Source organism: Centropristis striata, chromosome 21, assembly GCF_030273125.1.
Source record: "Centropristis striata isolate RG_2023a ecotype Rhode Island chromosome 21, C.striata_1.0, whole genome shotgun sequence".
In the NCBI taxonomy this organism is placed as follows: domain Eukaryota; kingdom Metazoa; phylum Chordata; class Actinopteri; order Perciformes; family Serranidae; genus Centropristis; species Centropristis striata.
In genome coordinates, this window is record NC_081537.1 from 12,258,363 (window position 1) to 12,270,472 (window position 12,110).

Here is a 12,110-nt window from a genome sequence, read left to right on the forward strand (position 1 = left end):
ACATCTCCACCTCTTCCAAATTCAACCCACTCACTCCTGTAGTTGTTGCTGGAACACCTGGAGTGTCTGGTGTCTCGCCATGAGCGAAGTCTGAGGATGACGGTGGTGAAAAGAATAGCCCAGTCCCCGGCAGGGGTCTCCAGTGAGGTGGAAGTCCTCAAGGCCCTTAAGTCTCTATTTGAACACCACAAGGCTCTGGATGAGAAGGTGGGTCAAACTGTTGTCCTTTGTGGACCAGGGCCTGTGTTTATCAATATGTTAAGAAATAAGTACACATATTTTACTTTTACTTCCTATACACAAGCTTAAAAGTGGTTAGAATGAATATTTTCATATCAACAAAAGATTTTATGTCAGGCATTTGAGTGAAAAAGCGGTAAAACCAGACTGTATGCTAAATTAGCCAACCGAGCACCAAACTGCAGACAGACAAAGTTTGCATTTAACAGCGAGAGTTAAAATTCCCTCAGGACTTGGTAGGGACCAAAACTGAGCAAGATGACTGGGAGCAGGTTGTAAAATTCATGCTAATGTTGCTCATGTTAATGTTTAAACAGACCGTTTGCTAACATGTTAGCTATGTTAGCTTATAAAGATGATACAGTATAGTATTGTGTTTCCACTGTCTCAAAATGATTATTTCAATTTAAGAAAAAAAACTATCGAGAAAATTTCTTTAGACTTAGGAATACTATAACATTTAAGACAACTTCAAATGTCGCTTAAGTTTGTTGGCCTGTTAGCTTAGCCTGTTAGCATGGCTGAAATATGCATTTGCTGATTTACTCAAGTACTGTACAGTACAGTTTTTACATACTTGTAATTTACCTACTTATTTACTTACTTTACACTACTTTATGCCTCTACTTCACTACATTTCAGAGGGAGATATTTTTTCAAACATATATATGTGTGTGTGTGTGTGTGTGTGTGTGTGTTTGAAAAAATATCTCCCTCTGAAATGTAGTGGAGTAGAGGCATGAAGTAGTGTATGGGGGTAATTTTAGCTCAAAAGATGCAGTCTTTTTCTTAAAGTATAAATCCTTGCATTTCAATTGCTATTCCTGCTGAGCATTCATTTCTGATGCTCTGAAAGGTTTCTCCTAAACGTTGCTGCAAAAAATGTTTTCACTCCTACTGAAGACGTTCAAAGCATTACTACAAGTTTGATATGAACTGATGCACTGATCGTCTCACAATCCATGACCAAATTGCTGTTGTGGGATCAAATGAGTGGCAATGCAGTGCACAGAAATACCTTGTGCACCTGACAATGTCCGTGTCTTGGCCTCTTATGAGCTGTTTGATTGGCTCTATCACCTTGTACCTTGCTCTTTTTATCAAGCGCATCAGGAAGGTCAAGAAAATGTAGTTATTTCGATAAAGTAAAAGTAAATTTGTTAAAGCGATACAAATGCAGCTTGAATCATAATCTGCAAAGGCCATGATGTCAGTCATTGTTCTATCCCACAGGTTCGAGAGAGGCTCCGTGTGGCCCTCGAGAGGGTGTCCATGTTAGAGGACCAACTTGCAGCATCTTCTCAAGAGGTAAAGTCCAATCCAAAGGTTTTTCTGTGACTTAAGGATGCTTTAGCTTGTTGTGAAGAAAGAACATTTATTTTTTATCCTCTGTTTTGTCTCCCCTTTTCCAGGTAATCTCTTTAAGAGACCAAATTAAAAGACGTCAACAAGGGGTGGACGGCGGGAAAGATGTAAGGGAGGGTTTTATGCATGTTGGTTCCAGTTGTTTTTGTGTTTGTGTTATTGTCCAGAAAGTAGAAAAGTAGATGTAAGGGTAACATGGTGTGTCAGTGTGATTCTTATTTCACCTCATCCACGTGTCATATATTTCAGCTACGAACTAAAGAGACTCTAACTGGTTATTTTCCTTCATCACTGTCATTTCTTTCCTATAATTTCATTATTCCAGCGACTACCCAATGGTCCCTCCACTGGCCTGGAGGATAGCGAGCTGGAGAGACAGCGAGAAGGAGAGATAGAGCGGCAGAGAGCAGAACTCTCCCAGCTGAGGGAGAGGCTGGCCCTCATGTGCCGGCAGGTGAGTTTGTGTTCTTGTTTATTTGTCATAATGGGGACCAATGTCACTCTGGTGCAAACCTCATAATTTCTTCAAGCAGAAATTCAGTGTTGGCATGTGGTGTCAGGGTTAAATGTGAAATCTAAGCGAAGATATTTAAGTTAATATATAGTTATTATATCCATCCATGTAAAGGAGTTTAATAAAACACTGACAACAAGGCTTTAACCTCATCACTTTGATAAATGCTGGGTTTGTAATGATGTCAGCTCCATGACATTTTAACTTTATACCAATAATACTGAGGCAAAATAAAAGAACTCCTTAACTTTACCCTAGATATGAATGGAAAAAAAGGCTAGTGGTTAAAATGATCTGTAAAGTGAGGGCTGACTAAATCTCATATAGACACAAAAAACATTGACCAAGGGTAGGTAGGCTTTGGTTAGCACTGAGGACTACATGTTGTCAGTAAGGCACTTCACAACTAAAGAAAATGCATTTGCACATTTATACTTCAACAGTGCGTTTCTTTTTATTTTTTATTTTACATAATGAACACCTTTTTTAGCGTAATCCAGTCGAGCTAAGCTAACCCGAGAAGGAGGGGATCTATGTTCAGTAGCTCTGCTGGTCTCCCTCTTCCCTCTTGTGGCCAGTTAGACTAGTGCAGCTCCTTTTAAAAAGCCATATTTTTACTGTATAGTCTACAAAAACAACACCATTTGAGTTCTATCAGAGAAACACTCTATATAGCCATTGTCTGATGTTTGTAATGGGTCAACGGTTTGGCTGGCTGGACAGAGGATAAAAAGGATTTCAGAGAAAACTGAAAAGAAGCTAATTCTGTGTCTGTATGTTACATGCGTCAGACTCTCAGCATGTTACACTTATGTCAGTGATGCTTTTTAAGAGTCTTTCATTTACCAGACAGGCATTTGTAGTGAATCACTTGTCGTGTCTATTTACACTTGGAGCTGTGGCGGTTAACACTGACTCACGTAGGTTCAATCTGTGTCATCTTGTGTCCCTTTGTGGTGTCACGTCAGGTTGGGGAAATAGAGGAACAGCTTGCGGCCGCCAGGAGGGAGGTGACGAAGTCGGAGGAGGCCAATCAGAAGCTCCAAAGGGAAGTGAAAGAGGTCTGTAGGGCCAATTTGTCTCTTCCCGGCCAAGACCCTGAGCTCCCTTGATTCCTGGGGCTTCAAGTGTATATTTGAACATAATGGACATATGTTGTAGAAGTACTAATATGTACCAATATACATGCATTATTTTGGGGGGATAATGGGAGGGAAATTAAGAGAAATTAAACAGTTTTTTGCTTATTGGTGTCACAGCAGATACAGAAGTATCAAATAAATGCAGAAGAATGTTTTTCTTTTTACACAATGTTGTTAAAATTGACAATTCATGTATCTCCTCCTGTTAGGTATCTCTTACATTAAATGTTTAACAATAACTATTATCTCATGTATATCATGAAAACCTGAACTGCACATCATCCTGTTTCATGAAACATGTTTGCTACTTCTTCCAGGCCCTTTGCCAAAGGGAGGACATGGAGGAAAGGATTACAACTCTAGAACGCAGGTAATGTTTCTTTTTGTGAAGCATCCATTCATAGTTTAAGTGAGGACTCGCCTTTTTTCTTTGAGTGCCTGAATTTCAGCTGTAATGAACATAGCAGAAGGACCATATGTTTCACCTGTTGGCTGGACATGTCCTGACATCTCTTTATGCAGTCTAAGGTTGTTTTACATTTGCATTACATTCCTATTAAGAATGCAGCTACAAGCGATAAGCAAGAAAGCAGACTTTCTGGCACAAAGGCTATTTGAAAATGAAGATGAGATGAGATCAGAAATTAAGAGTTTAAGTCCGTCACAATTTTAACTTTTATTAACTGATTAAAAATATAATGGCATGAAGCAGTGGTGGAATACTAGCAAAAGTACTAAAACCACAGTGCAAAAATGACTCCACTACAAGTAAAAGTCCTGCATTCAGAACATACTTAAATAAAAGATTAAATCAGCATCAAAATGCACTTAAAGTATCAAAAGAAAAAGTGCTCATTATGCAGAATGACTTTACTGTTGTCCAGGTTTAACTACTTAATATACTTGTATGTGGTTAAATTTATAAACATGCATAATAATTCTAAATTGACTGTATTTTTTTATGTTACATCTCAACCTGGAAATTAACTCAAGCTGGCAGCTAAATGTAATGGAGTAAAAAGTACAATATGTAGAAGTATGAAGTAACATATATAAAATACTCTATACTATATAAAGTATATAAAGTGTAAACTATATAGAGTGCAAGTACCTCAAAATTGTACTTAAGTACAGTTGAGTACAATTTGAGCAAATGTACTTAGTTACATTCCACCCCTGGCCTGAAGGTACCAATTCTTACTATTTCCAATGTCAACAATGAACATCTAAAATTAATTAATCATTCTGGCATCCTTTTAATTTTCTGTAAATAAAAACAGATACATTTCATTTTACTTGAAAGGAGGATTTTTTCACAATATAGCACTCGCAATCTCCACCAAGAAGGGTTAGGACAGCTTCTATGTTGCCTGAGGAGCAAAAAAGTCTACAATTAATCACTAAAGTTAAAATGCTGTGATTACTGAAGGCCACTCAGATGAGCACTTTAACATTTTGATCAGCTCAAACATTCGAGCATCTGGATTTTGTCTGTTTGACAGTAAGAGGACTTAGTTTGTTGGTATTTTAGCATCACTTCCCACTGGTAATTGCGCCCCATATAATCACATATATCATGTTATGTTGTCCAGCTGCAGCTCTAATATTTGGACGGTGTCTTGGTGTTGAATGCAGGTACCTCAGCGCCCAGAGGGAGGCGACTTCTCTCCATGATATCAAAGACAAGCTGGAAAATGAGCTGGCCAGCAAGGAATCACTGCACAGACAGGTGTCTCAAAAACAAACATAATAAAACATGTCAGCTCTGATTTATGAGTGGTAGTATTTTAAAAAATCGATATAGGTATGAGTTTATCTTAAACAATTGTGTTAGGTGCAAGACTCTTTTTTTTAACTGATCTCCATGTGTTTTGTTCGGTGTGTCCAGAGTGAAGAGAAGAACAGACAGCTGCAGGAGCGTCTGGATGAAGCCAAGCAGAAGCTCCAGCAGACCCTGCAGAGGGCAGAGACCCTGCCTGAGATAGAGGCCCAGCTTGCCCAAAGGGTTGCTGCTCTCAACAAGGTAGAGTCAGAGTCAGAACCAATCACACACTGAACCTGACTGACCAGACAACCTGCCACACTGATTAAGTGCTGCTAGTTACATTTAAAGGTTCAGTATATAGAGTTAGGATTTTTTAAGGGGGGCTAAATGAGGTACTTATCTATAGCCAGTCAAGATGGTGGTCAATACGCTCCTATTTTGGAAAAGCAGGTAGGAGTACTGACACCAAAGCTAAGCAATGTACTGCTGTGGAGGGGGCATCAGCAAAATGTATTTTATCCACCTAAGAAGAGGCCTACCTAATGCTCTCTTCAAAGCCACCAGACTTCATTGACAAAAACAATAATTTTACCCTGCAGAACGAGGGAGTCTCTGGCCTACCGCTGCCTTGATTGTTCAGTTTGTTTGTGTTACAGGTAGCCTTGGTAAATCTGAAATAACCATTGAAAACAGAATAGTCACCTCATACAACCTTACTAAAAAAACATATATGTTGTCATAGCCTCAAATAATCAGAAAAAAAACATACTTCTTTTGAACAACAATCCTCAAGCTTTTATTTGGGTGCAATAACAGAGCATCTGGAAATTGTGTTTTATTTTTCTAATTTAGGCAGAGGAGCGCCATGGAAACTTTGAGGAGCGACTACGACAAATGGAAGCTCAACTCGAGGAGAAGAACCAAGAGCTACAGAGGGTAAAATCTTTTTTTTCACCCCGTTTTCCTACAGTTTCCATTTTTAACTGAATTAAAGTTTGCTGTTGGTTTTTTGAGCACCACTCTCATGGCTGTTTCATTTCAGGCGAGGCAGAGGGAGAAAATGAATGACGAACACAACAAACGTCTCTCAGACACAGTGGACAAGCTTCTGTCTGAGTCCAATGAGAGACTGCAGCTCCACCTCAAAGAGAGGATGGCAGCGTTAGAGGAAAAGGTAACGAGGGGAATGATTAGTGGTGCAGAATATTTTGTGATATAATGGAAATAAGAAAAAAACTAATTAAAAACTCTTTCTTCTGCTCTGCCAGAATGCTCTTTCAGAGGAACTGTCCAATATGAAGAAAATCCAAGATGATCTTATAGCTAATAAGGTATTCATGTTATTTTCTTCTCATCTTCTGTATTTAAGGGGTCAAAGTGCACAATCCCACTTTTAACAGCAACATCATTGCTAAATATGCTCATCTACACTTTTGCGAAGGATGCTGATTCCTAAGTATCAACATTTTCACAATTCTCAAGAATTCCTCTTGTTTCTTTAAACAGGAGACGTAATGTTTAACAGATATTTTTCCTTGGAAAGAGCAACTTAAAGTCTTGTTTCCTCTGTGCTTCAGGAACAGCTCCTTGCTGAGCTGGAGCGAATCCAACTGGAGCTGGATCAGCTGAGGGGCAGGCCTGGCTCTTCTTATTCCAGGTTAGCCACAATGAACCTTATTTATTCATACAATATGTCCTACACTTTGTAAATGCCCAAATAAAAACAAAGACTCCCAAGGGATACTCTACTACTATATACACAGCCCATTATGTAATGTATCTCCACTAAATTATTTTTTAAAAAGTATTTATTCATTCTGTGTCCAGAGGGTGTTGTGATGGCAAATAACATATGTATACTTTATTTATATGGATACTGATAATGTCTTGATTTGGGGCCATTTTCATCTTCAACTACTAACACAACAATGAACTCTCCATAGGGCCGGCAGCGTGAGCTCACTTCCCTCCACCCTCTTTAGAAGATCTCTTCCAGGGAGCGCCTCGGAGCTGCGGTACCCCCAGGGCGGAGGCTCGCTCCCGTCCGGCTATGGCAACTCTTCTAGTGGGGTGGTGGTCAGGCGGTCCCACCGAGGCCGGTGGGGGCAGGGCAGAGACGATAGTAGCAAGGTGTTAATCTCACACTGAGATGATGATGATGGCGACCTGGATGTAATTTGTTGTTAAGATGATAATTGGTGCATTTTCTTCCTTTTTCCAGTATGGAGAGTGGGACAACACCAATATGCTGGGTCCAGGCTACGAGGGTGGGGAGGGAGGCTGCTCTGACGACGAGGACGACAGGGAGACTCTGTTCGGATCAGATCTGCTCTCTCCCAGCGGACAGACAGATGTACAGACTTTGGCTATTATGCTACAGGAGCAACTGGAGGCCATCAACAAGGAGATCAAGTGAGTGTAATCATGTCCATTATAGTTTTCCCTTTTATGAGACTAATTCATGATGTCAACCCTCTGAACCCCCAAAGGACATGTTTTCTTTGACAAAAACAGACATTTGTCATATCCAAAAACTAAAGCCCGACTGATCTGGAATCATTGAGGCCGACGCTAATACTTATTTTGGAGGCAGAAATTAATTGATAATCGATATGGTGGCTGATATAGTCATTTTTTGAACTGAAATGAAAATAGACCTTTTTTATATGGATTGTGCACCAATTTTTCACCACTCTGCAGAAGTACCCAGAGAGCTACTTTCTCAAACATAAAACTTCATTAAATAATATTGAACATATTATTATTATTATTATTATTATTATATGTTATTATTACAATTATTAGAATTAATTGATTAGTATTAGATTTTCAGCCAATTCTAGAAATGATGAGAAAATAAAGAATAAATAGGAATTAAATAAATAGCTAAATACACATGAACACAAATTGTGTGATGAAAAATGACCAAATCTGAGCTTAAAATTGTGATATATCATAAAATCATTATTTTTCTATCTATCTTATTTAAAATGTGAACTCAAATTTGTATTAACCAGATCCTATAAGAAACAATTAACTCTGCACTCCTGAGCACAACTCAGAAGCCATGAATGACTCAGCTGAGACATTTCACAAAATCTCTTGTAGATATAGATCTATTGGACCTATTAGATAAGATATAAGATAAGATATGACTTTATTTATCCCGCAGTGAGGACATTTAGTTGTCACAGCAGCTCAAGATACAGACATATATATAAAAAACTGTATAAGAATATAAAAATTAAGACATATACATACATTCTATACATACATATAGAATACTGTATATTGCAGTGGAAAAACAGGGCCATAGTGAGTAAAATGTGTAAGTGGAAAAAAAACGCCTTAAAGCTGCTTTAGGGGTTCAGAGGGTTATGTCCATTTGGGTCACAAATATTTCAGCCTGGATTCAAAACTATGTAGGTTTTTCTGTTAGAATAAGAATAAATAAGACTGAATGTAAAATTCTTCTGTCAGGCTGATTCAGGAGGAAAAGGAGAGCACAGAGCTGAGGGCAGAAGAGATCGAGAGCCGGGTCAGCAGCGTGGCCCTCGATGCCCCACCTCTCCCACCTTCCTCGCTGGGAGGACGGGACAGCGTCGGGAGGGGATACATGACTCCCTCCATCACCTCCTCCACGTTGGCGTCTCCCTCACCACCCAGTTCTGGACATTCCACCCCCCGCCTGCCACATTCTCCCGCCAGGGAGAATGAACGACAGGTACTGTTGGCCACAAATGTGCTTTGAATTCGGTTAATTTAAGAAGAAGATCCTGTGTAAATTCACCTGACTCTTTCCACCCTGCAGAATAGCAAAGATGGTGAGGAATGCAGAGCACTTGCCCTGATCGACTCCACCCCTCCTCCTGTTCCTCGAGCCCTGCGATTGGACAGAATGACACACACTCACCCGGGAGCAGGCCTCGACGACCTCCGTGAATTTCGCAGGTACTCTTAGGAAGGTTTACTCATAAATAGTTTATTTGACTAACAAACTAGCCCTCAGATATGCTCAGCATCTTCCTTTCTTCGTCCTAGTCACTCTGCTGACGGTTCCACCACTGCGAGCCAGGACTCCCTCCACAAGGCCAGCAAAAAGAAAAGCATTAAGTCGTCTATTGGTCGTCTCTTTGGCAAAAAGGAAAAGGGGAGGATCGGTGCACCTGGGGGACGCGAATCTGCCTCGCTAGGTCTGTTAACAGATTAGAAACTCTTCGTTCACAATGCCATTATGTTGTCCAACATTGAGGTGCATTCATGAAATAATCATTATGTCTTAAATTTGTCCTTTCCAGCCTCCACACCCTCTGATGACTTGGGTTCAGCTGACCCGTTAGGCCTGGCTAAACTTGGGACTGGAACAGTGGAGAAAGACCGCCGCAGCAAAAAGAAGTGAGATCGGTCATCTTTCCAAACACTTCTCTTATATTTCACAAACCATTTTAGGTCTTCACAAGTCCAAAAATCTGCTCCTAAACCCCAAAACACTCAGAACAGTAAAACTGAAGTTGACCCATGTGTTATTTAAGAGCTGATACCTGGACCCATGCAAAAGTGAGAAATGTCAAACCTAAACCTGGGTGGAAGACACAGACCTAATTGGTGCTGATTTCATAGCTAATTGCGGTTGACAAGTTAACACTCATTTACAAGTTTCGACTCATTTAGAATTAGCTTTGCAGTATAAAAATATATCTGTGACTGCTTACCCTTTTGAACTTAAATAACAATAGATTCTGGCCCTTCCCCTCATGAACATGGGCACTTACTCGAACAGGTAATTTGGCACCACTTTGTGGCCACAGATGCAATTTGAAATTAATGTTGCAAGTTACAGTAAACTGTATAAAGAGTTGATCTGAATCTGTACTAGATCAGGTCTCAGTGGTCCAGGCTGCAGCTTTGATTCCCCTGGTGCCAATTATTTTAAAAAAATAAATACCCCCTTGTGGTTAGGATAGCTTGGTAACATCTCAAGTTCAATGTGATTTTCTATATCTAAAGGAGATGGTGGTAAAATTGAAATGTACTGTATCTTTGCCCAACTTCTGTTTTCTATTCACCTTCCCAGGCACGACTTATTAGAGGAAGCCTGTCGTCAGGGTCTTCCTTTTGCGTCATGGGATGGCCCGACTGTTGTTACGTGGCTCGAGGTACATCATGACACCTTTCTATGAATGAGTTTATGTAGCTATCTAGCATCTGAGGGGTTTTGGTTAATTTAAGTAATCAGGTCAGTTTAAGGTTAGGGCTAAATCGTCTTTATGCAACAAATACCTTTTCATTATCCTTCCGAGTGTTGCTGTTCACATCTTCTCTCTGTTCATCCAGCTGTGGGTCGGGATGCCGGCGTGGTACGTGGCAGCGTGTCGTGCCAACGTTAAGAGCGGCGCCATTATGGCTAACCTGTCGGACACCGAGATCCAGAGGGAGATCGGCATCAGCAACCCTCTACACCGGCTCAAACTGCGCCTGGCCATCCAGGAAATGGTCTCTCTCACTAGTCCGTCTGCACCTGCAAGCACTCGCTCTGTAAGGCTCAGTAATAATAATCAGCACAAAAATGATGATGGTACATTAATAAATTCTCACTCAACAACAAAGACTGATGTTGCATTTGTTTTCTTTCTTTACAGTCGACCAGTAATATTTGGATGACACATGCTGAGATGGAGTCTCTCACTGCTGCCACCAAGCCAGTAAGAATGTTACAATTAATACCAAATTGTAAAAGAGAGTTCAATATTTTAGGATATTGATTGACTCTATGTTTAAGGACTTTTACAGTATTTTCCATATCTAAGCATGTGATTGTAATTAACTGTTTACGTTTTGGCCTCTTAATTCTTAGAAATATGACCAAAGGTCTCTCATTGATCAGCTTTTTTCTTTTTCTTTGTCTCTGATTAGGCATGTTTGGCTACACCTTTCCCTTACTATTCCCTCAAAATCTGTTTTGATGTAGTGTTTTCCAACTAATTCTCACTAACAAAACTTTTCCTCCCTCTGCCTTCCCTCTCTTCTTCCCCATTCTATCCTGATTCTGATTCATCATAACACACACACACAAACACACTCCTCCCCTGGTGATATTTCCCTCTTTTTGCAACTCTCTGTCCCTTTTCTCTTCCGTTTCTGCTCTGCCTGAAACCCAAGGAGCAGAAGGAGTTCAGCTGGGACCAGGTGAGTGTCTGGCAGCTGTATTTATTTGACAAAGGCTCAACTAGTCTGCTATTAGGTCAAGAGGAACAGATTTATAACTTTATTAGGCTAACGCATGAAGGAATATTAAGACTCAATATTTCAAAGTACTGAATAACTTAGTGATGAGCACTATGTCAAACACATCCCAAATATGATCTGTTAGCTCTATTGGTGTAAACTATTACTTACGAAGAGCAGAGGGTTGTATACTGCAGCTGAACCTGTTTTATGTCAGCTGAAGGTAAAATAGTTTGAAATTCCCCCTCATTAGACTTAATGGAAATGAAAGGGTCAGAAGAGAGAGCCACTGAATGAAAATTAACAAAATCTGAATGAGAATACTTTTCTTCAGTAATGTCAGTAGCCGTTTTTCTATTAAAGTCCGAACAAACTTTGAAGCCAAATTGTGAAATGTTGCATTGAAGAAAATGCAAATTAGGGACATTTCCATCAACAGGTTTAGAGCAAATAAACAAAGCTGCATAGACTTACTTTCGACAGAAGTAAAAAGCTAACGTTATGCACTAGATAAATACTCCACGGTCACATATCTTGAACATCACTCTGCTTCAGACGCTCTCCGACAAGTTAACCAGCAGTCTTGACAAGCTAGCCAAACCATAGCTTAATAAATTGTTTATTAACCTAAACTACAATCTACAAGAGTTTACAAGAGCACTGAAAAACACGACTAGAGGCTGTGAGGTGGACTAGTGAGAGAGTTCCTGTCCTTGTCCGGTGTGATGACGTTTAATGTACCCGACAACCACTGTGGTCTCATTTAGCCACTTGTTAGCAACCACCTTTTTAAGAACACATAAAAACGTAAAAATTCAAAATTGGGGGTATTTTCTAACATATTTTATGTCGTGCAACA

The 12,110-nt window shown here is 39.9% G+C and overlaps 1 protein-coding gene across 4 annotated transcripts in view; it reads left to right on the plus strand.

The window, feature by feature from the left end:
• LOC131959282 (liprin-alpha-3-like) overlaps positions 1-12,110 on the plus strand; it is a 30,496-nt gene that overhangs the window by 11,288 nt on the left and 7,098 nt on the right. For 2 of the 4 annotated variants that reach the window (XM_059324432.1, XM_059324433.1), the window contains exons 4-25: positions 43-207; positions 1,474-1,548; positions 1,653-1,712; positions 1,931-2,059; positions 3,088-3,180; positions 3,579-3,631; positions 4,897-4,990; positions 5,150-5,284; positions 5,879-5,962; positions 6,069-6,200; positions 6,295-6,357; positions 6,604-6,683; positions 6,970-7,156; positions 7,248-7,438; positions 8,507-8,750; positions 8,838-8,977; positions 9,068-9,219; positions 9,325-9,421; positions 10,101-10,182; positions 10,361-10,561; positions 10,666-10,728; positions 11,186-11,212. In XM_059324432.1, coding sequence (XP_059180415.1) covers positions 43-207; positions 1,474-1,548; positions 1,653-1,712; positions 1,931-2,059; positions 3,088-3,180; positions 3,579-3,631; positions 4,897-4,990; positions 5,150-5,284; positions 5,879-5,962; positions 6,069-6,200; positions 6,295-6,357; positions 6,604-6,683; positions 6,970-7,156; positions 7,248-7,438; positions 8,507-8,750; positions 8,838-8,977; positions 9,068-9,219; positions 9,325-9,421; positions 10,101-10,182; positions 10,361-10,561; positions 10,666-10,728; positions 11,186-11,212 — 2,547 coding nt within the window. Of the gene's footprint in view, positions 1-42; positions 208-1,473; positions 1,549-1,652; positions 1,713-1,930; positions 2,060-3,087; positions 3,181-3,578; positions 3,632-4,896; positions 4,991-5,149; positions 5,285-5,878; positions 5,963-6,068; positions 6,201-6,294; positions 6,358-6,603; positions 6,684-6,969; positions 7,157-7,247; positions 7,439-8,506; positions 8,751-8,837; positions 8,978-9,067; positions 9,220-9,324; positions 9,422-10,100; positions 10,183-10,360; positions 10,562-10,665; positions 10,729-10,939; positions 11,213-12,110 lie in introns of those variants that run through there. The other 2 variants (XM_059324435.1, XM_059324434.1) reach the window with 2 other exon arrangements.